Below are 24,861 nucleotides of genomic sequence, written 5' to 3' on the forward strand. Positions count from 1 at the left end.
AAATTGAGAGAGGTTTGTAAAAGCATACAGACTTTCAGCGATAAGATGGATAAGGTCTAAGGATCTAATTAATGTGTAACAGGATAACTCTAGCTGATAACACTGTATTGTATTATCGAAATTTGCTAGGACAGTAGAAACTTAATTGTTCTCACACACATATATATATATTTAAAATACATATGTATATTAAAATAAGTGATGAATGTGTTAACAAAATGGGTAACATAAATCGAATCACCACAATATACACTTTAAATGCCTTACAGTTTTGTCGGTTATACCTCACTAAAGCTGAAAATACATATACCCCTTTTTTTCTGATTACAAAAGTAATTCATAACTAATGTAGACCACCACTGTCCAGTCCTAGCCATGTGTGGCTGTCAAGCACCTAAACTGTGGCTAGTTCAAATGGAACTGTACTATAAGTATAAAATATACTGCAGATACTGACAATTTAGTAAAAAAGAAAGAAAGGCTGGCAACATCTCATTGATAACTTTTACTGTTCATTACATGTAAAAATGATAAAATTTGAGTATATTGGGTTAAATATGTTATTAATATTAGTTTTTTTCTGTTTCTTTCTACTTTTTAATGTGGCTGTTAGAGTATCTATTTATTTATTTATTTATTTATTTATTTAAACCTGGTCTTCCTAGGTGGTCTCCCATCCAAGTACTAACCAGGCCTGACTCTGCTTAGCTTCCCAGATCAGACGAGATCGGGCATGTTCAGGGTGGCATGGCCGTAGACTTGAGTATTTAAATTCTCATATGTGGCTTCTATTATGTTCCCATTGGGTAGTACAAGTTGAGCGAATCAAGATGTTAATACAGAAAATGAAAGTTCTTCAAAATTTTACCAGAATCCAGAGATATAATTCCTTGTTTTCTTTTTATCCATGAAAAATATGTTGTTATTTTCTATATTTTAAACATCTTTTTATGAAAATGAGGTCATGCTATCTATAGCATTTAGAAACTTTCTCTTTTCTTAAAACTATTGCTTATACATCTTACAATCAATTAAGATACATGAGGGAAGCTCACTGTTTATAATAGAGTTTATAACAAATCCTTATATAAAACAAATAATTATTGTGTAAAACTTTCTTTCAGATTAACATTTTAGATTAATCTGTGTTTTCATAAATCAGGTTTCTGATTTGTCATTAAAGCAAGTTATTCCTTCCCACGTATTTTATGGAGGAGAGTAAATACTTTTAATTATAATTTAATACCTTTAAATTTAATAAAATATAAATTTTTAAATTTTCTTTTCCAGCAATTTCTGCCCAGCTGGTTGTAAAGACATTGCAGGAGACATTTCTGGGAATGTGGTGGATGGATATAGAGATGTAAGTGATTCAGGGTAATTTTATGGCAGGGAGGAAATTAAAAAGATCACAGAAGAATTGACATTGTGTCTGGGACCAGTGAAACCATCTGCCGTCTTCTTATATTTTATTCCCCTCCCTCTTTGTACCCCAATTTCTTATGCCTATTGAGACCTTCTGGGTTATACACATTTTCCCAGAGAAAATTAAGTTTATAAGGAGTCATTTTTCTAAAGTATATGTCCTGTCTCCAGATTCAAAACCCTTCATTTCTTACTATTTATAAATTTCTGTCTTAGAAATCTGATATCTGATTTTAAAATTTTTACATTGTTATTTAAAATAGGTTTCTAGCTTTGGGAATTGGCTTGAGTTATTAGAAATGTCAAAATCTGTAGAGTGATGCTACTTTTCTAAGAGTTATTGACATGCATCTTCGTGCACAGAGAAAACATACATGTTCTAGAAGATTGATAATTCATCTCCAGTGGGGGAGGAGGGAAACTTGGCTTTAATTTTTGCTTTTGCGCATCCTGATTCTAGAAGCAGCAGATTTTTTTTTTAAATTCCTTTTTCATGTATTGTCTTTATGAGATTGACACAGGATATTCATTTGTCCTGTAAATTGTTTGAACCTTAAAATGATTTATACTGCCTCAATTTGAAGATATACTTGTCTCAGGCTGTTCCTAAATGATGTCAGGAAATTAAAAGAAATAAAAAATTGAAGTATAGTTTTTCCCCCTAACAATAGAAAGCTTTGATTTATTATTTCCTGTACCATGCAAAGAACCTGAGAATTATGTACAATAAGAGAAATAGCATCATTTTTTCTTACTTTCATTGTTTATCTTGCCTGCTCTTGACAGAGCTTTCTTTTTCAGTGTAACAGGTAAATAGTTTCCTGGGTGGTAGATCTGAGTACACAACTGCAAATACTACGAACAGGTTTCCTATTTGACTCACTAACTGGTTTTACAGTATTTGCTTTTAGAATGATCTTATCTGGCAGGAAATTTTGTATTTTGAAAATTAATCTCTTCAAAGAAATCAGAGTAGTTCCTCTTTGTATATAATAATATTGTAAGTGTATTAGGTCTCTATTGCTGTACAACAATATCACCACAAACGTAGAAACGTATAACGGTACATGTATCCTCTCTCATGTTCTGTGGGTTGGGAGTTTGGTCATGGTTGAGCTTACTTCCCTGCTTCAGGGTTCACAAGGGTGTATCCATGGTGTCAGCTGGGGCTGCAGTCTCATCCAGTCTTGAATGGGGAGGGATTTGCTTCTAAGCTCACATGGTTTTCACAGCATTCAGTTACTTATGAATTTGTCAGACGGACGACCTCCATTTATTCCTGGGTTTTGGCTGGAGTCTGTCCTCAGCTCCTTGCCATGTGGGCCTTTCCAATGTCTTGCTCCTTCAAAGCCATCTAGGAAGAATTTCCCATGTTATCATGGCAGTGGTGCCCCATCACCTTTGCCATATTCTATAAATTAGAAGAAAGCCACAGCTCGCACTCACACTCAAAGGGATTACATCGTGGGGAATACCAGGAGGCAGATCATGGGGGTTATCTTAGAGTCTGTCTTCCATGGTGCCTTCATCTTAGGAAATGCTTTTCAGTTGTAGCAAGTCTTTGCTAGACTAAAGCATATCCTGTAGGTCAATTTGACAGAGTTTGTCAATTACCAGAGAATCTATTGACAATAGGTGCTCTGTCTCAGGGAAGAAATATGTTGTCTTAAAAAGCAATTATAGAAAAAGAATTGGTTCATTCTGTGTTGTTTCAAAAGGCAGAATTAGGATCAATGAATGAAAGTTATAGGGAGGCCAATTTCAGCTGTGTATGAGGAATCATTGAGCAGTGCAAAATGGGATAGGATGTCTCAAGAAACAGCAAGCCCCTACTCACTGAAGAAAGTGCCAAATGCAAATGTTATAATCATTTGTCAGAGGTGGCCTGTATATGTGTGGAACTGTCTGTCAGGAAGTGTCAGGAAGTGTCAGGAAGTGTCAGGAGATCTTTAAAAGTCTTTTTGGATTAAGATTCCGTGATTCTTCTATCCCCTTGACCAATGCATTAAGGCATCTATATTTGTGTATGCTTATCATGCCAGTTAAGTAGTGTAGATGTCTCTTTAAGATCTGCCTCACCTGGAAACCAGAAATAAAAAGCCCCTAGAACAGTTTTTCCCTTGGCACCTTATCCCAAGCCTGCTGACGTACCTGCTTTTACATGGAAGACATCACTTAAGTCACTTTAGTAAATTACACAGTCCTTAAAAATATTCAAGAAGTATCGTAAAATAAAGACAGTACATATAATGTACTCCCAGTTCAGAAGGAAAAGAGGAGAAATTAGGCCTATCATACACACCCACAAAAAGCTAGAGGGAAATACATTAATGTTGAATGATTATCTCCAGGCAATGGCAATATGAGTGATTTTTTTCCCCCTATTTTCCAACATTTCTATAATGAATGCAGTTAACTTTTGTAAAGAAAATGTTATATGGGAATTATGAAGACTATAACAACATAGGAACAATTTATATGATAGCATGTGGAATATATTTTATAATTTAACACTTTACCACATTCCACTGGCATTTTTAAACACGTGCTTTATTCATGTTTTATTAAATACAATCTAAAACATTTATTTTTAATTTTTATCTTAATACTTTGTTGTTACTTTTTAGTGCAAATTGAATTTTTTTTAAAGGAAGATTTAAACAAGGGCTCCGGTTCTGGGATGATTTGATAATTGCTTTGAAAGCTGTTTTAGTCTTACCTCATACTGATCTATTTTGCCATCTTTATGGCTTAGTGAACTCAGAAATGTTTAATATCATCAGCCTGTAATTGCGTGAGCCATGCAGGTGTTCTTCTCTGATGTTCCTTGTATTCCCTTTCCTGAATAATTAGATTTAAATTATTTTATTTGAATTTAAGACAATTTACTAATTAACCTAGGCAAGTGACTTTCTTGTATTTACATTTCAGTGAGACTTAGACCTCAAAATTAGCTAGAAAAATCAAAATATCAATCATACCACTGTTCAAAAGGGAATTTTCAAAAACCAGATTAAATGAGTGTGATTTTTAAAATTGATACCCCAAAGGCCCCAATTTAAGTAAACATTAATTTTGTTTAAGTTGGTTGGGTGAGAGAGTGCTTTTTAAAGAAAATCTTGGAAAGGGCTGATAATTTTATAATAATAATATGATAGCCAGATCTGTTGGTTATTCTCTTGGAGGTGTATCCTATGCCATGCATTTAGTATTTATAAAGCTGCAATTTATAAATACATTAAAGAGGTATATATCATTGGGTTCCCTCATTATTAGGTACTGTGGGAAATGAGAATATTTATTGGCCAATGATGCTGATAGGTCTTATTGGCTCATTGTCTTGTGAACCTGCCCTCTTATAACCAAGGAGGCCCTGGGACATTCCAAGTCCAGTGAGAGCTCGCCACAGAGCAGGACACCTGGAATGAAGACCATGGCATCCCAGACCAAATTCCAAGGAAGATAGATGACCCCAGGGACAGTTGGAATTAGCTGCCTAGCGGACCCCTGGACCACATTCCAGGGCTGAAAGAAATAGGCTGTCCTGCTGGACCCTAAAATTTGGGACATAGGGTGCCCTTTAGAATCACATGGTGACAACCGTTAGAAATGATACTAGACATCATCAAGTCCAGGCTTTCCATTGAACAGATGAGTTAGGAAGCCAGGCCCACACCAGTGAAATGACTTAAACACACCTAATAGAGTTAGAGGCAGAACCAGGATGAATTTAAATTCATGATTTTTCCATTACAATTGGCTCCTCCATTTTTTACTTCAAGAGTCTAAAATAGTGATAAGAAATCTTTTTAAGAAAAGAAAATTTAGGAAAAATAAAAATGCCAACTCCCAATATAGCTTAACACTATCTTTTTCTCTTCTTCTAATTCTTTTTATTTTCCAAAATCAAGAAGGGTAGTATCTGCATCTGTTTTAGCATTCTCATATTCTCTGTTGGGAAATCTTCCCCCTTTTTTTGGCTATGTCAGCGATTATTGCAAAAGTGACTCACTTTGCCAAATCCAAACTAGTTTGGGAAATATGAGCTTTCTAAACATCACAAAACTCAATTTTATTGCAACCCTGTTAATTATAAAATACAATTGGTCTCATTGGTCCTCCTAATATTGTGACCAAAATCCAAGAGAAATTTTCCACTGAAATAAGGTAAACAGCATTGTCATTAACACAAAGAGAAGCTCCCAAGTCCAATTACAGAGATGCAGTTTTATGAGCTGCTTTTCTCTTTTTGGCATTAGCCACTGTGGAGAAGAGGAGCATTGCTGAAGTTTATTTAGAAAATGATGCTTCTCAACCACTCAGTTCTGGGCTGACTATCTAATCATCCTCCCACACAGATCTGTGCTCATGGAGACCTAGGACCTAGGCACCTCATGGAAAAGTTTCAGTCCTTCCTCCAGCCCCACTTCCCAGCAAGCCAATTTCAGTCACAGGGCCACTTGCTATTCATCCAGGCAGGTGCTCCTGCTTGGGTTGTCACACCAGGCAACAGCCCTGTTGACCCACTCAGAGAGGGTTCCAGAAATGAGGTGGCGGCCATGGGCCCTGGGTTGCTCATCACCGGTCTAAGACCCTCATGAAGTTTTCTGCTCCATTTAGTGTTCTGACTTTACTATTTTGTGTTTGATGCCTTTTTAAATCTCTGAATTAATTGTAAAATGAAGCTGTGGTATGGAAGGTTCATCTTCTCAAATGATCCTCAGTATGTATATCTCATAAGCCAATTGTAAGAAACTGATCAGTGGTCTAATTCTGCAGAACAAGCCACCCCAAATGCAGTGGCTTAAAATAACAACCGTTTATTTGCTGACGAGTTTGTGGGTCAGTTGGTTCCTTAGCTCCCCTTGCTTAGAATCGCTCCTGCAGCTGCAGTCATGTGGTGGGGCACCCGAGGCCGCAGGGTCTATGGTGGCCTCACTGCCATGTGTAGTAGTTGACTGGACCACATTATCTGCAGCAGCACAAAGTAAGCTACATGGCCAGTGGGAGGTGAGTACACAAGGGCATGGCTACTGGAAGGCATTGTTCTTTGAGGGGCTACTACTACTGTAAATTACCTATTTACCTACCCGGTGGATAGGTTACCCAGTTAGCATACATATGGTGACTCCAATGTCATTTTGAGATAGGTATACAATAATTTGTTTTCCTCGCCCTTCTGCTTTTTATTGAAATGAGTTATAGTTTACAATGACATGGATCAAATAGGGATCCTGACAACAAGTTATAACAAAATGGAAAACTCTCACTATATTTTAAATGTATTCTTGAATAAGCTGGGAATGATGATGTTGCTCCGTTTCAGACCTCTTTATTGTGCAAAGCCGCCATCCATGCAGGAATAATCGCTGATGAATTGGGCGGTCAGATCAGCGTGCTTCAGCGCAAAGGAATAAGTCGATATGAAGGAACCATGGCCAATGGTGTGCTCTCAAGGGAGTAAGTATTTTGCCTTTTGTTATGAGTGGAAGGTAACCCCAAAGGCATAATTAATCAGCTCTCAATTTTGAAAGAAGAGAAGACATGTGACACCAAGGGCTTTTCAACTGGGAAAAATATGTGAGTGCTGAGAGCAGCATTTATGATGTCTCTGTGGAAGATAAATGCAGCAATACAAAAGCTCACTGGTTCTGCTGACAAGTAAATTAAAATGGCATGCATCTGAAGTCCCAGGGCAGAGGAGTATTTCTACTCAGGTGCTGAAGTGGGAGAGAACAAAGGCTTATTCCTTTTTAGTTTTTCCAGTTTTAGTAATTTGCTGGTTAATCAGTATTATCAAAGATATCGAAGGTAGACTAGGGGACTTAAGTAAACTCATATAGAACCACGGAGCTCCCCAGAAGACCCTTAGAGACAATCTCTTAGTGAATGACTGTTGGGAAGTGAAAAAAAGATGGCTTTTACTAACGTTGTTAACTTCTCTGTTTGGTGTTATCCTCTGCTCTTTTAACTTCATAAGAAAAAAGTATATCAATTACTTGAAACCTTTCGGCCTCAGTTTTTAATGCTTTCAGGTTTCCTTAGCTCCTGGAGTGGAAAAGTAGAGCCATCAGGACTAAATAAAGGCCCATCTAGTGGTCTACACATAGAAAGGGGCAGCTTGGAATGGTCCAGAGGGAGGCTCCCTTGGGTGGACTCCTAGTGAGGGAAAAGGTCTCCTCAAGCCACTGTTTTTCTCTCTTCCTTACTCTCTCTCTGCCCCTGGAAAAGTCTCCCCACTGCTGCAGCTGTGTTGTTTTTGGACAGGTCACCATATGGTCTTGGTTCTAGGGATGTGGCACAAAACAGAGGCTTTAGGCATTTAAGGATCCAAGAGTTGAAAAAAGTAGGTCAGAATCTCTATCTTCTACCACTCACTAGCCTGTGTGTAGATCTCTTCCTACCCCCACCAGTTGGCCCTAATCTCCTCTTGCATGCAGAAAGAATACGATCATATTTTACTGTTCCATTCTTACAAAGGATCATGGACTATCTTATCTGGTTAAAAAATAATCACCTTGTAGGGGTAGATAGGTTCTCAAGTTAGCATAAATACAGTGACTGATGTCATTTTGAGAAAGTTAAACAATAATTTTGTCCTCACCCCTACTACTTTCTATTTGAATGCATTGTAGTTTAGTAATATTGTGGGTCAAATAAGGATTCTGACCACAAGTTATAACGTTGTTTTTAATAGGAAAATGTATTTTACGTTTCAGAGAACCAATTTATGAACTCACAAGTGAGCTTTGAGACTAAAACCCATTTCAGGATTTGAGGTTGTTGGCCTGAGCTCACCAGGGAGGGAAAGCTGTGACTGAAACTGGGGAAGTTGGTTTGGTACCTTTATGAAGGAGATGAGCCTCGGGTTTAATGGAAGGCATGAAGGAGGCGAGCCTTGGGTTTAATGGAAGGCAGACCCAAGCCTTAGAGGGACATAGAGGTAGAGTCAAGACCCGGGAAGGGACACTAGAGAGTTGTGGTGGCCCCTGTTAGCACACCATGCTTATGTTCAGCGGGCTGGCTGGTAGGTGGCTAAGGAGAAAAGGCAGGGCTCCCACTGGCAATTCTGGGTTTAGGGTTATAGGTGGGGCTATCTGGAGAGGTTGTTCCAGTCCAGCCCTTTCACAGGCATTGCAATCAATGCTCTGTAACCTATAAAAGGCCGTCATCCACTAAGGACAGGGCCCGTACTGCATGCTCAGATGGTCAGGCTCATATCTCTGCATCTGTGTTCTCTTCCTTCCATGACCTTCCCATTTACTTTCCCCTCTGGATAGGATTTTTTAGCTATAAGAGACCCCAAAGTGTTTTTTCATATTACCCGAACATTCAAAGACAAATTAGTCCCATATTTTGCCAAAGGTTAAGATCTAAAAGATTGCACAGGATGCCTTTAGAAACTAAGATCCTTAATCAAATAAATAAAATTTATATCTGTATGTATGTGTATACACATATATTTAAACTATGATGCATTCAAATATATCTGTATGTATATGTATACACATATATATACATACATATGTACTATATATATGAAAATTTATATATGTACACATATGTATTATATAAATATGCCCATACACAAGTATGTGTATATATATATTCTTATTTATGTATTTTCCTCAAAGTCTTTAGAACATTAAACTTTATGTCCTGATTTATAGTAAAAGTGATTGCTTAAGCACAGGAAACTTTAAATGTCATCTTGACCTTGACTTTTGAGAATTTTTTTTTCAATATTTTTTGTGGTTTCTTCTGTTGATACTTTTGAGAATTTTTTTTCAATATTTTTTGTGCTTTCTTCTGTTGATACTATTTCAGGAAGGTGTCAGGCTGTGGCCTAGATTTGTTGGGTGCTACTATCTTCAAAAAGAAGGAAGAATTGGCCTTTGGCTTTAAATCTGTTTTTTTAGAATCTCTTGCCTATGTTTGTGTACATTTGCTTTTGTAGAAAAATAGGATACTAAAAAGGTTAACTTGTACTAGTTGGTTTTATTTTACCTTTGAAGAGTAATTAATTAAACCTATTTTTAAAAAGTAAACGTGTTCTCAGTTACGTCTGCTACATCAACTGGGCTTAATACATATGAAGTTGCTGTATATAATTTGAAATTAAAATTCGTTGCAAAAAAAAAAAAAAAAAAGAGTTCGGAAATCTGACCCAGTAATGAATTAGAAAAAGTTTTTCCCATATACTTATTTGAACAAATTTCCCAGTTTTTGTGTTGGTGGGAGTAGATGGAAAGTCCAGAATTACATCAAGGTCCCTTCTTCCTCCTAGCTCTGTGATTTAACATTGACTTTTTGTACTGAGCAGAGAAAAGTAAACTATAGGCTAATAAACACAATCTCTTTTACTCATTTAGAGTCCCAAATCTTCAGGGAGTGGTTGTTTTTATCTGTGCTGTTTTGCTGTTGGGGAACCACTGTACATGCGGTCACTGAACTTCTGTTCCCACACATGATTGTTTGGTGTTCAGGAAAAAACACAGAAGGAAGCACTGCAGCTGAGGAAGGAGTCCCTAAAGTAAATATCCAGGGTTCTTCTGGGGTTCATCCGGGGTCAGGTCACTTCCTGGATCTGAGGAGACCAGAATGGAATCAGGAAGAGGCGCTGACTTCACATAGAGGATGATGGCTCAAACCATTAGCTGAAAGGCTTTTCTTTCTGTTTACATCAGACTATTCTTAATTGCTTCTGTAGCCCTCTGGAAAGGCTGGTAGTTCCAGGAATCTGATTGAATTCATTCACCCTAATATGTGAATGCCTTAGGGCATTTTATTTTTTAAAAGAGGAGAGTTTACTTACCTATAGAATTCTCTAGGTGGTTGTATTCAATTAGTTCAGTGGAGTGAAATGGAAAAGCATATTCCAGCTGATAATGGAGGAAAACCAGGAAGCAAACTGTTAGAAGCTGGGCCTTCCCTGGCATCTTCTCTTTTTACCATATCCTTTTCACCATAACTTCTCTTTTTTAACAAAAAATAAATAAATATTTTTATGTTTCCTGGCAGTGGGAGCAAGTTTAGGCTCTCAGGGTTGCAGCAGTCTTATTTGGACTTATTTGGGCCAAATTTCAAGTGGAATACTTAGTGCAGGAATGTTAGAGAAAACAGAAATATCAGTCAGAGAGGCTCTAAATAAATCTTAATAAAAATTTAAATATAAATTATAATTATGTGCACTTTTCTTTAAAAGTTGGGAGAGGTGGGTCTTCTGAACTTAGGCAAATCTCATGACCCTAATGGGCCTGAGTTTTCTCACATGAAAAATGATTGGTGCCTGCATTTTATTCAGTACAGAGATTATAAAAGAACCTTTATGTAGAATACTCCGGCTTATGGAGTCTCTGCCTGATTGTGGACAGATGTGAAAGAAAAAATCCATTCCAGAGAGTTTGACTACCTGTTACTTCTAAAAAAAAACATTGATGGGAATGTACTTATACTCTTGTCCAACTATTTTTGGGTTCTCCGTGGATTTCACAGTTTGGCACCCTCTCTGTCCATTATTGTCATATGTAATTCAGACTTAAACATTTAAATTAATAAACTGTATTCCAGATTGTAAAATAATGGAACACACAGTGACATTTGCCTTTCTGTGTTTACTTCTGGTCTCTAATATAGCAAGTACTATGCACATATGATTAATCTTGAGAACTGAAAATTTTCTATTTATTCTATGTATTTATACACCATTAAGTTGATGAGGGATTTAAAGGAAGTTAAATACAATGTTGGGCCTTAGGAATATCTTCTCCACCAAAGGAGACAACTGCAGAACAAGGCTGATTTGATAACTTCTCCCATGAGATTAATACAAGCTGTAGAGCAGCAGGGCTCCAGAGGCCTGAGGATCAATGCTGATGGGAAGGAGGACTGTCCTGCAGCGGTGAGATGCTTTAAGTTTTCTCCAGCTCTACCCTGTCATTCAGAAACAGGCTAGAGAGTTCTTGGCTGGGTGGGGGTGCTGGGTGCTACAGGAGAAAGGAGTGTGATTGAAGAGAGAAACTGCACTGAGGCTGTCTGGACAACGTGCTGGAGCAGGACCCCTCAGGGAAGGAGTAGGGAAGGCTGCACGGAAGGCAGCTAGCAAATGACATGCTGCGCCAAAAGTAACCAGGCTTCTTCATTTCTCTTAATGGTACTCCATAGTTGACAAAGCATAGGACACTTAAGGTGACTGCTGAAGCAAAGGAAGTATTCGGGGCAATGATTTCTGCCTCCAGCATCATGTGTTAATTAACTGGGATTTAAGGTTGTTCCTGGTACTGTATGTCCTGGTACTATACATTTCTTTCCAATACAATGTGGCGTGATGGAAACAACACAGGATTTTGATTTAAAAGCAGTGTCCCAGACTCCTCCTACCTGTATGAATTTAGGGAAGTTGCTTATCTTTGATGGGCCTGATTTTCTTGATCTACAAAATACCAGTGATGAAGATAACAAAGGTGGCCTTGTCGGGGTGCTATGAGGCTCATGGGGGGTGTGAGCAGGCTCTGTGAGCCCTGTGCTATAGTGCTTTATCGGTCATTAAGATCCAGTTAAGCAACTCACCTCCTCGTGTTTGTGTTTACTATTTCAGTGGTTCCCTGTCAGACAAGCGATTTCTGTTTACTTCCAATGGTAAGAATCGTGCTTTCCTGAAGAATATGATAAAATCATCAGTGGTAGTTTATTCTTCCATACCCTTCCAATGATAAAGTTCTTTTTTTTCCTTTTTTTCCTCAGATCTCATAGCACCAAATACGCTGACTTAAAAAATACAAAAGAGAATAAACCCAGTTAACATTAAGCAGAAAATATTGTTCTTCATAATCTAAGCTCTCTCAGACTTTTGCCAAAAAGAATGAATATTTGAAATGACATTAAGATAAATTTCTTTATGTTAGGTTTTAACAGAAAAATCTTTTAAATAGTACAGTTTGATTTGTGGTTATCTTAAGTTACTGAAAATGAGTATATAAAATAAAGGCTCTTTATTCCCTCCATCATGGAATATATTTTGTGTAAATATTCTTCTTCCTCACACAAAGTAAGATATTTTAAGAAGAACAATATGAATATGTCTTCTTTACCCAGGAAGAGGAGGGTGCCCTTTATTTACTCCCTCCACATTGCTTTGGACTTGGTATAGGAAGGTCCTAAAAGTGAGTATTGGATATAATTCACTAATGTTCAGAGTACTTGACCTACCTGCTCTTCAAAGGTACAGAGAATGGAGTCCTACTCTAATCAAGTGAGAAGAACCTCAGCATTTTAAACCTTTAAGACACATCGATTGCACTTTGTTGAAATCAGGATGGATTTAGGTTAGAAAGGGAAATTTACAGTGGGGTCAAAGAGATGTCACTTACAAGAGATAGGACTTTAGTGAGGTCCATTAAAAGTGGCAACAATTTCAAGATATTGCAGTATAAATGAGTCAAATGCAAATCTGGGTCATTAAAAAACTAGTAATTAAACAGTTGATTTGCTATCGCAATGGAAGTAAATGGAAGTGAATGATTCTAGATGAGATGGGGTACTTTTATCTTTTTGCTTTCATTTTGTTTTATATGGGAACTATTTCCTGCCCCCCTTTTTTATTCTAGGTTGCAGCAGATCCTTGAGTTTGGAATCTGACAAGCAAATCACAGCTTCTTCTTCTTGGCAGTGGGTCAGTGATATTGGAGAACAAGTTCTTTGGTCTCCTAGCCAAGCCCGACTTCAGGACCAAGGACCGTCATGGGCTTCAGGGGACAGCAGCAAAAACCACAAACAACGAGAGTGGCTGGAGATAGATTTGGGAGAGAAAAAGAAAATAACAGGTACTGACACTAGTGCAATTTCACAAATACAAAATGACTTGTGGTTGAAAGTATGTTTCTGATGTACATAGATGTCTCTCTCTACCTCAAAGTACTTTGCGTCTTAATCTTCACATTGTCTCTCTGGGAAGAACCTGTATACAGGTCGTAAATATGGATGTGTGGATCAGAGATCTGATTTCTCAATGGCAAAACCTTTTTATGGCATATTATCAGTGTGAAAATACATCAGGTTTCTAAATGCGAATAAGGAAAGTTGGCCTATAAAATGACTTCAGGTTCCAAATGAGGGGGGGAAAAAAGGAACCTGAAATACATATTTTAAAAACTAACCTATGAATAATGTCTTCTTATAAGGAATTAGGACGACAGGATCCACACAGTCAAATTTCAACTTTTATGTTAAGAGGTTTGTGATGAACTTCAAAAACAACTCTAAGTGGAGGACCTACAAAGGAATTGTGAATAATGAAGAAAAGGTAAGAGAAACTCTGGAGGAAAGAAATGAGTGGGAGAGCAGGCCTCCAAATGCTTTCATCAACCTGTTTCCAGAAAACATATTTGAAGCCTTTACCTGAGATAACTTGGCCTTTGTTTGCAAAGTCTTGCATCTTCAATATCATGAGTGTCTACAAAAATGCAACAGATATAGAATGCTGGGTTTGGTTTCATGTAACGAGGTATGGGTAGGTTGACAAAGACTTAAAAATGAACTAATAGAATCTTCAGTTAAAAGTTACCTATTTCTACAGGTGTTTCAGGGCAACTTTAATTTTAGGGATCCAGTGAGGAACAATTTCATCCCTCCCATCGTGGCCAGATATGTACGGGTTGTCCCCCAGATGTGGCACCAGAGGATAGCCTTGAAAGTGGAGCTCATCGGTTGCCAGATTACACAAGGTAGGATTCAGGGCAAGTCAGTGAACAGTTTGATTCCGGTCACGTCCTTTGCCACATTGTTGTTACTAATGTGGTTTTTCCAACATCTCTCTCAGGTAATGATTCATTGGTATGGCGCAAAACAAGTCCAAATTCTGTTGGTTCAACTAAAAGAGAAGATGAAACAATCACAAAACTCATCCCCTCTGAAGAAGTGCCCACAGGTAGAGCAGTTATTGTTTTGTGATTTCCTCAGGGGTGTAACTGGTACTCCATTCAAAATTACAGTACCTTCAACAAAATTTTTTTTCTTTGTCATATAAACGTCTGGAAGCAGATGGTTCAGACATGTCTGCATATGTGTAAAATGACGTCCACAACTATTTATTGCAGTATTGCAAGTAGAAAAGAAGTGTTTGCCCTTTAAACACTAGGTAAATATTTTATGAGAAAATAATTGCATATCCATGCAATGGAATATTCTGCAGCCATGAAAAATAATGTGTTAGTAATATAGAAAGCTCTCTGATAAATTGACAAATAATTACAGTATAGAACAGTTCATATAGAACTCTATTATGTGTGTAAAAAAAGGGTAAAAAAAATTATTTATAAATATACATATATATTCATTCTAGCATTTCTGGGAGAATGTCAGGAAGTATAGTTTGGCTACCTGTGGAGGAAAAGCAAAAGTGGGAGATAGACATTGCTTTCCAACCTTTAGATACTTTTTAAATTCTGAACATGTAAGGCTATGATCTGTTCAAGTAATGAACATTAAAAGTACATTTATTTTTTCAAAATATAAAATTATTTGCATAGTAATTTTACAAAATTTGGAAAGATTAGAGAAATATAAATAAGAAAAAAATCAGCCATAAATCAGCATCCAGATAATCACCAAATTCTGTCGTATCTAATCAATTACATTTATATTCATAACTTTGAGACAAAACAGTAGCATACCATATATTCTATTCTGTAGCATATATTTTTCACTTAACATTGTATTGTGAGCATTTTTCAATGTTACAAATATGTGAAAAACAATTATATCTTTATAGTATTTTTTCATATGGAAATACCATTATTTAGTTAACCATTCCCCTATTGTTCAATGTTTAAGTTGTTAAGTTTTTCCTAAATTTCCGCTCTTATAAATAACACTGCGGTTATTTATGTAAGTTCCTTTCTAAGTTCCTTATCTCTTTCATGAACTATACGTTACCACTCCTGGTCGTCCCTTTATTTTCTTCCCAGGGTTCACAGATAAAGAAGGGCGAAGAACAAATATTTCTTTTTTAGTTTGTATAGTTTCTATAAGCTTGGGGCCTGCTGTAGTAGCTAGTAAAGTGGCCTCCTTTTTTAAAGCAGAAGGAGTTGTAGGAAGACATAGACTGGTGTTTCATGCTGCAGAGCGGAAATGCTGTTTGAGGTCACCAGGCTGCATTTTCTTTTAGTTCACGGCTCCAAAGCTCTGGAAAGAGGAAGCCCAGAGTCCCCAGTCCTCTGTTATTGCCCAGGTCCAAACATGCCCACCATCAGGGGGAACTGGTTGCTTGAGCGAAGCTTAAGAGCTCTGCACTATGCTGAAATCTGTTACCTGTCTGAATAGCTCCTGGCCGGGTGGGCCAGCTTTAAATCTTCCCCTTCAATTCTGACTTTTGGACTCTAATATGGTCCAAGCAACAAGCTCAGAGTCAACACAAATCCCTGAGGAACACTGAAAACTATTTTTTGGAATGAAATCTTGCCATTTCCAACAACACAGTTGGACCTAGAGGGTATTATGCTAAGTGAAATAAGTCAGACAGAGAAAGACAAATACCATATGATTTCACTTGTATGTGGAATCTAAAAAAAATAAAAAATAAAAAAAATAAACAAAGCAGAAACAGACTTGTAGATATAGAGTACATGTTGATGGTTGCCAGATGGGAGGGAGTTTGGGCGGTGGGGTGGGGGGGCGCGGCGGGGGATTAAGAAGTACAAATTGCCCATTATAAAAACAGTCACAGGGATATAAAGTACAGCATAGGGAATATGATCAATAGTATTATAATAACTCCATATGGTGTCATTTGGATACTAGATTTATTGGAATGACCACTTCATAAATTATATAAATGTCTAATCTCTATGTTGTACACCTGAAACTAATATAATATTGTATGTCAGCTATAATTGAAACAAATGTTTTCATTGTTGAAAACAAACCAAAAAAATTTTAAAGAAAACTGCCTTGGGAGGGGGAGGGACAAATTTTATTTTGCTAAAGTTAGCCAGGATTTTGAATACTCTCATTTTGCATTCCAGTGTCAGTAATTGCCTACCTACCATGTATTTGTTTTCCCCATATATTAACCCACTGAAAACCTTTCAAATAAATGTTGCATTTTAGATCATGAAACGTGGTTGCAGGTCATTTCTGTTTTAATGTGCTTCCTCCCTCTTAGGAATAAACGTCACAATGATTGCTATTCCACTGGTGCTTCTCCTTGCCCTGCTGATTGCTGGAATGGGAATCTTTGCAGTCCTTAGAAAGTATGTGACTTTACACTTTTAAATTTCTTTTCTAATTACATAAACAATCAAAAACCAAAAAGGTTACTCTTCAAATATTCATGTGTAGAAATGCAGCATTACTTCTTCCAAGATAAAATGTTAACATATTTTCCAAACAAGCTGGTAGAGGTGGAGGTCTCAGGTATTATTTTAGAAACTGTACTTATTTAGAAACCTTTTCAGTAGCATTTTTTTTGTTTCAATAGGAGGAAGAAGAACGGAAATCCTTATGGATCCGCTAAGGCTCAGAAAACAGGTTGGTTGAAAACTCGGTCTACAGTTTTATTCGGTCTTTGAGGAAGGGACAGGATCTGCTGATTAAAAGCATGATCAGGTCTGGAGCCCACACTTGCATGGTTAAAAAATAAGATCTATAGCTTTTAAGTTAGCAGATTTATAAGGAAGGAATATATTGTATCCAGTCTTTTTAATTCAGAGTTTTCAGAGTCACTTTACTTTTGCTTTTGTTCAGCATCACCCCATCGTTTATCAACATCTTTTTTTTTTGGAGGGGAGGCACTGGAATTTAGGCCACCGCATTGCCAAGGAAAAGTTATAAAAGCCCCTTCTGTGACTTGAACATTGTCCAGCACTCAGCATCTGCAGGCCTCCAGTATATTTTCCACTCTGGGAAAGTGAGGGAAGGACTAAACAGGGCTTGTATTCAGGTTTCAGAAAATCTTTAGGACACAGGACACCCAAGCAATGCACCAGCTGCAGTCCAGAGAGAAAGGGCAGCGAGGCAGGACCTCTGAGAATCTCAGGCACAACTTGGGACTCCACCTTCACAGGCTCTAGACAGCCAGCTATGTTGACTCCTCTGGGTCATGAATACCAACCATCTCAGTGCAGACTAGAAGACTAAGCTCAGGTGGTCTAACATAGGGATAATCTGGGACCTGTGGGTACACAGATACATTTTAAAGGTACAGTGGAAAGGCACAATGGAAAGTACAATGTTTGCTGTTAAAACAACCTCAGCTAGCTGTTTCTACCACACACATTTGAAGCACTGTGCCCGGGAATTTATCACAAGGTCAGCCTGCAAAAGGCAGCCTGACCTCTGGCTCATGGAGGAGGACACATCATGGAGTATGTGCATTACACTTCTGAGATACTACTTTGTTTTGTGTTATCTTTATTCCAGATTGTTGGAAGCAGATTAAATATCCTTTTGCCAGACAACAGTCAGCCGAGTTTACCATCAGCTATGATAATGAAAAGGAGATGACACAAAAGTTAGATCTCATCTCAAGTGCTATGGCGGGTAAGTGTTAAGCCTCTGTGACAGTGCCGTTAAGGAGGTGTTGCTTGTGAGAGAAGGAGACCAAGAGAGAAATAAGACTAAAATCCTTTTGTTTAGATAGGGTCCTATAATCAGTAATGTGTGAAGTTTCTTTCTGCACTCTGCACAGAGTTACAAACTGACACAGATATTTCTCGAAAGCAGAGGCTTTTACTCCTGCAGGGGCTAAAATGACACCAAAGCAATGGCTCTGAAGCACCACTAAAATCTGGAAGCTCGTATTTGTTTTTGTTACTAAGGTTTCGTTTAAGGCTCTAGGAAAGATGAACTAGGGACTAGAAAGATGGATTAAGTACAGCTATTGCCTTTGAGGAAGAGGAGACAGGAGATGAAGAAATCTTTAGTGTTAGAATGGCCATCTATGTGGAAGGATCCACATTTTGCTTTTTAAAAAAATTTCTAATCCATTAAGGACTGGTACTTTGTAAAATACAATAAGAATTAGTAGTAATAATGAAGCTTTTTAAAAAGACATACAAAATACAAAGCTCCTTTTTAATTAGACTCGAGGGACTTAAAATTACTCTCTCAAATTGCTATAAGTTTCCAAACACTTCCCCTCAGTTTGTGTAATCTCTTTGTAGACCTGTCACAAACAGTTCTCAGATATGTAGGTGTCTACAGACTACACTGAGTAGCACTGCTCTAGCTTCTTGCTTCTCAAAGTGTGTTTTAAGGACCACCAGCAGCAGCAGCAGCATTTGGGAGCTTGCTAGAAATGTGGGCTTTCAGGCCATGCCCTAGGCCTACTGAACCAGAAGTTCCTGGGTGTGCTTGTATATACCAGCTTCGGAGAGGTGTCAGTAGAAAGGTCGTCTGAGCCACTTCAGAGGCAAAGAGAACATCTCTTCAACTGAAATCCATCTTCTTGTTCCTTTCTCCCAACAATTCTAGTTCTATCTTGGGGGTGAAGCCAGAGAGGCGAGAACCCCTTGTCTGTCCTTTTCTGCCTTTCATTCTCCTTCAGGTTCCAATGCACACTCTTCTTCCTCACGGCGTGGTCCTTCTTGGGCTCCTCTATGTGCAAGGCCCAGGTCCTGCTCTTTACCCCATTCATCCGCAGTCTCCCCCTGCAAGCTGTCTCACCCACTCCAAAGCTCTCAGCAGAGTCCTTCCTTGCATATGTGTCCACTCTGCTGCTCAAGCCCAGACTTCCTTCCTGGTCCCCAATAAATCAGTAATTCTCATCTGCTGGACATCTCTCCACCTGAAGTGTCACCAGTTCTTCAGGGGGTCCAAAATTGGACCCCTTGTTCCTAACCTCCCCACCTATGCTCCGTGCACCCCTCTACTAAGTGGCTTCCCAGCTCTGCATCCCTGTCTTCCCAGCTCTGCATTCCTGTCGTCCAGGCTTAACCTGAGAAGGGTCTTTGGCGCCCCTCTTTCCTCATACCCTATGTATATCATTGGTAATAAATTCCTCTTGTTGCCAAAGTATGGCTTTTCTAAGGCTGCTTTCAGTTCCCTTTTCTGTTTCATTTCTCTTTGCTTCTTACTCCTTGTGTGTGTGTGTGTGTGTGTGTTTTTATCTTTTCTTCTTCAGTCTACCCCCTAGAGTTACCTTTAACCGTGCCAGTGTCTTATTTAGAATTCTCAGTAGGTTTCTACAGAATTAAATCAAGTTTCCTTGCAACACACTCGGCGCTTCTCAAGATCTAGCATATGGTTAACAGTGGACACTTGGGACCTGTGCTTGAATTCTCACTCCATTGGCTGCCAGCTGTGTGATTCTGGAAAATTTACTTTCTCTCTGCTTCATTTTTTCATTATGTAAAATGGAGTAATAGTTCCTAGCTCATAGCACTTTTTATTTTTTGGAGGATTTAATTAATTAATATCTTAATATCTTAGAATAGTGCCTGACATGGAATAACAGCTACATAATTGTGAGGTTTAATCATCATCACCATTATCATTAGTACCCAACCTACTATTTTGGTCTTTGAATTCTATTAAACTGGTCCACGTCTCTCATACTCTGACCACATCAAACTGTTTTCATGGTTTGTTTAACAGGTTGTTTAATCACTTTTCCGTCCACGCCCAAATTTTGGCATTTTAAGAGCCAGTATAAAAGCTCCATGAAGCATTTTCCCCCATGCCCCTAGATAGGGTTAAAGGTAATCTCTGCTTCTCTAGGTTCTTATGACCCTGGAGGCTTCCTAAAGCATCATATGGTTGTGTACACCCCTGAGTGTGGCCTCTGTGTGCTTTACATCTTGGTGTCTCTCACCATGCCTGGTCCACATTAGGCACTCAGCAGAGTCGGTTGGGCAGAGTGCCCTCTACAAACAACTAGCTTACCCGTGTATCCATGTGCTGAACAAATGATGTGCCTTCTGCTCTTTTGATTTCAGATTACCAGCAGCCTCTCATGATTGGCACCGGAACTGTCACAAGGAAGGGTTCCACCTTCCGACCCATGGACTCCGAGGCGGACGAGGCAGGGGTGAGCGCCGAGGCCCCCAGCCACTATGACTGTCCTCTCTCCATGGGCCGCCACGAGTATGCGCTGCCCTTGACCAACGCAGAGCCCGAGTACGCCACGCCCATCGTGGAGCGGCACCTGGCCCGGGCGCACACCTTCTCTGCGCAGAGTGGCTACCGTGTGCCGGGGCCCCAGCTGGCACACAAACACTCCCTCTCTTCTGGCAGCTTCTCCCCAGCTGCAGCGGCAGCTGGCGCCACAAGTACGGGCTACCAAAGGCCGCAGAGCCCCGCGCCCGCCAACCCAGGCTACTCTCAGCCCAAAGCTGGGGGCTGCTCAACCGCAGAGCACGCAGAACCAGATTATCAGAAGCCCCAGATGAATGATGCTTACTCAGCCCCCAGAGACTGCCTGAAACCCCTCAACCAGACAGCTGTGACTGCTCTTTTGTGAACATAATGTGAAACAAACCTGCTGTGGTACTGAGCATCCTGCTGTGTGCGGCACTGGAAGAAGGGATGTGTGTGTGTGTGTGTGTGTGTGGGTGTGTGTGTGTGTGTGTGTGTGTGTGTGTGTGTGTGAGAAATTTAATAGGATCCTCCGGTGGAGTCCTAGAGACCACCTCCCAAACTGTTTACAAAGATGTGCAGCTGGGCAAGAAGTCTGTTGAGTTTTGTTGGGCTAGAAAAATGAAAATTTTTAGATGGTATTTTCATTTTTCTGGGATATTGAGCTGCTTTGGTGTAAAATGTGCAATCTGTACAGTTATATTTAACAAGAATTAAAGTAACTTAAGTTTGCTTTTTCAGATTTTAGTTCTGCACAGAGGTTAAGTGGGAGAATGCAGCTATTGCAAAAACGTATATAAAAGTATGTTCACTGTTAAAATATATTTTATATGATAGTATGTTAGCAGCAGGTCTGTTTAAACTTAATCTTGTTTTTGTGGCTCATTTTCTTTCCTTTGATAACTAGAACTAAAAGCATTGTTAACATTCTTCTGGAAGGAATGAAATTACTTGAAGCATGAAAAGCACACCAGGGTGGTTGTTAACAATTATGATTGCAGATTTAAAAACACAGAGAACCACCTCAGCAACTACCTGTTCTGTAGACTCCACTTCAGGTAGGATGTGCAGTGGCCAGTCAGGGCATTCATAGAGCAGGAGGGGACCACACTGCCCTCACCTGCAGGACCTGATCCCTGGGGAACTGGCCTCCATCACACTTTGCTTCTTCCTCACCTCAGACCTGGCAGATGCTGTATGGCTTTCACATGCAAATCCACCTTTTCAAGCTCTGCGAAGCCAAAAGCTGACTTATCAGTAACCCAAACTGCTCTTCCAACAAATTGAATGAAGGTGGCACAGCAATTACAGCCTGAATTACTGTATCAGATGCTTTTGTACCTCAGGCTAAAAATATTGCTGAGGTCAGATGCCCACACTTTTCATGACTTTCTTCAGAAATAGCACATTGTACTCTGAAACACAAAAAATATTTGAGCTGTGTTCTTACAAAACTGACCGAGGCCAAATCTACACAGAGCTTTTCTACTGAGATGGTTGGGAACTGAACTGATTTTGTAAGGAACACTTTTCTCTTCTAGTATATGTCTAAGTTCCAAGTTAGCCCAGACCTCAGCTATACCTCATGTTCAGTAGTCTTTATCTGAGTTTGCCTTGTGAGTTTGCTGTGGGGGATTTAACCTCTTTTGCCAAAGAGGAAAATATACATTTGTTTGTTTGTTTTAATAGAAAATGTGGACCAAAAAATTCTTTCACTAAAAAAATGTATTATAATCCTATTTGTATGACTGTGACTTTCTGTGAAATGTATAAATGTTAAAATAGTGAGGGTGCTGGAAGGTTGTGGCAGATTATCTGTGGGTTATTGTGGTGGATACACTGTTTACGTTGTGCTGTTTACATGGTTTTACATGCATACTAATATAATACACTATGCCAAATGAAAGTGCCTGCGCCTCTCATTGCTGTCTGCTTGCTGGCCTATTGAAGGCACTTGTAACTCGGGCACCGTGAAAGGGCAAGTGGTACAGCAAAAAGAGCACAGGCTTGGGGACAGATGGGTAGATTTGGCCTGGGGATATCAGGAGAAATAACTAGAAGTAGGGAGTCCTCTATAATTGGTTAAGAGTGCATATTTGGCTTTTTCTGGTTGATCCTAACTTGCAAATGGGCACAAAAATTAGGGAAGATAACAATTATTAACTAAATTTTAGCAATTTGGGGTCAATCACTACAGGTATTATTGCTTGGCCTCCTGGATTATTACCAGAAATAGTGGTCTGACTTCTTATAGGTCTAATTTATAGGAGGCTGGCTGTCTGAGCTGGTTACTGTGGTTAATGTGTCGGTTTCTTATGTTTATTGCTATAGGTTGTGAATCAGAGTTCTGTTTTTATATATGGTCTGGCTGTTTTCCATTTGTATATTTAGTCTGTCATTGTATAACCCTCAGCCTCAGTTTCTTCATGTGTCAAAATGATGCCAATGTGCCTTCCTCCAAGGCTTACAGATAAGAATTAATTTGGACAGCATTTATCAAAGTGTTTGTTCTATAGTAGGCTTTTTTTTTTTTTCTCAGTGGGCTGTGCATAGCATTTTAACATTAAAATACTTGTCCATGAGAACAGGTCTTTAAAAAAATAGGTATCTTTACAATGGAGCTGTCTTCTTTGTCTATCACATTTCTTCCCCTATACTCATGATCTAATCATGACTGAAAGGAGAGAACAGGACTTTGTTTTGAAACAGCACTTCCTCAGGGTGGCCTCACTGTGTACACCAGGGTGGGTGAGTGGAAAGGTCTGATAAACCTTACACAGCAGAGCCTAAAACTACAGGATAAGAGCAGAAAAATACTATGTCTTTCTTTTTCAGTGTTTTGCGATGTTAGCATGTATGATAAAATGAGAATGAGATCATTCTAATTTTCTGGTTTCTTCTATGTTATCGAATCCTGTTGGTAAGCAAAGAGTGCATTCTGTCACATCTTACAATTGCGATGGAAACACATCTGCTCTGACAAAACCACTGACTGTAGAGTCAGCTGAAACTTTGCTATGGGTTTTATTACTATTATTTAAACTTTCATTAGTATTTATAATCAGCCTAGAAAACATCTAGAAAGGATGTGAGAGATTGTTGTTTATTACACTTGCTTTGGATTCTTAGCAGAGAGTGAAATCACATTTATATTATAGGTGCAGCTATAGAAACTATGAATAATAGCCTTTCATAAACATATCACCATAAAGCCTTTCATAAACACATTAGTTCAGAAGTCCAGGTTGGTCTCACTAGTCTCAAAATGGTTCCCTTGCATTCATTCATGCACCTAATAGTTACGAAAGTTCTGAGAGCAACGTTCACCCGTACTACTTAAGTTGAGAGAGCTGCCTGGGCTCTGGCCTGGACCTGGGAACAGTTGTGTCCCACTAATGTGAAGCTAGGGTTGATTACGATCCTGCTAGTGGCCCCTGCCCCAAACACAGCCCATACAGTCACCCAGCGCTCTCCTCGAACCCATGCTGCCATGTTCGCTGCCCACTACAGGTCTCTCTCCCAGCCTCTCAATTCTGGGAATAAATTCCTCCAGAGTCTTTAAAGACTTTTGCTCTGCTTTTGGTATTCTGCAATTTGACTACTGTGTTCAGATGTGAATTCATTTGTATTCACATTACTCAGACTTGGGCTTCTTGAATTTTAGGATTCATTGTTATTAACTATGAGAAAGTCTCATCCCCCCTCCCTTTTTTCTAATACTACTGGTTCCTTTCTTGTCTTCTTTATTCACTCCTGGAATTCCTATTGGATACTCATTGTGCTATCTCATTCTATCCCCCCATGTCTCTTAATGGCTCTTGTTTTCCATCTCTCTATCTTTCTGTTTTTCATTTTAGGTAAATTCCTGAAAGACACGTGGCACAGTGGTTGAGTGCACAGACTTCAGATTGCTTGGACAATAAACCATAACAGCTCAGTGCCTGTTTACTTGTTTGTCACCTGGGGAAAACAATACTACCCACCTACCTATGGCTATTGCGAAGATTAAATAAAGCTTTTAGAGCACTGTCTGTCCACATGAAGCACTGTGTAAGGTTACATATTATACTCCAGTTCACTAATTCCCTCTTCTGCTATCTAATCTGCTTTTAATTTAGTCACTGAGACTTTAATTTCAATTTTTTTTTTAACTTCCAGAAGGTCTGCTGATTTTTTCAAAGTTGCCCTTTTCTATACTACCTCAGTATTTTCTTGAGTTTTGCTTCCTTCTTTGAATCATTTGAAACACTAATTTTATATTCTTTTAGATGGTCCTGTTTATCTTCATCTTATTTAGACTAAAAGACAAAGTTTGTACAATAAGGCTCTGAAAATGCTGTCCAACAGAACTTTGCAACAATGGAA

General features: G+C 38.8%; 1 protein-coding gene across 1 annotated transcript in view; it reads left to right on the top strand.

Moving 5' to 3' along the window:
- DCBLD1 (discoidin, CUB and LCCL domain containing 1) overlaps positions 1 to 22,402 on the top strand; it is a 40,498-nt gene extending 18,096 nt beyond the window's left edge. Inside the window, exons 4-14 of the mRNA XM_006926120.3 lie at positions 1,291 to 1,363; positions 6,752 to 6,885; positions 12,023 to 12,063; positions 13,032 to 13,247; positions 13,605 to 13,726; positions 14,000 to 14,147; positions 14,243 to 14,350; positions 16,586 to 16,673; positions 16,901 to 16,950; positions 17,842 to 17,961; positions 20,358 to 22,402. Of these exons, the coding sequence (XP_006926182.1) occupies positions 1,291 to 1,363; positions 6,752 to 6,885; positions 12,023 to 12,063; positions 13,032 to 13,247; positions 13,605 to 13,726; positions 14,000 to 14,147; positions 14,243 to 14,350; positions 16,586 to 16,673; positions 16,901 to 16,950; positions 17,842 to 17,961; positions 20,358 to 20,881 (1,624 nt within the window). The 3' untranslated portion in view covers positions 20,882 to 22,402. The remainder of the gene's footprint in view (positions 1 to 1,290; positions 1,364 to 6,751; positions 6,886 to 12,022; positions 12,064 to 13,031; positions 13,248 to 13,604; positions 13,727 to 13,999; positions 14,148 to 14,242; positions 14,351 to 16,585; positions 16,674 to 16,900; positions 16,951 to 17,841; positions 17,962 to 20,357) is intronic.
- The last annotated feature ends 2,459 nt before the right edge of the window (positions 22,403 to 24,861 follow it).

This window comes from Pteropus alecto, unplaced genomic scaffold (genome assembly GCF_000325575.1).
Source record: "Pteropus alecto unplaced genomic scaffold, ASM32557v1 scaffold79, whole genome shotgun sequence".
In the NCBI taxonomy this organism is placed as follows: domain Eukaryota; kingdom Metazoa; phylum Chordata; class Mammalia; order Chiroptera; family Pteropodidae; genus Pteropus; species Pteropus alecto.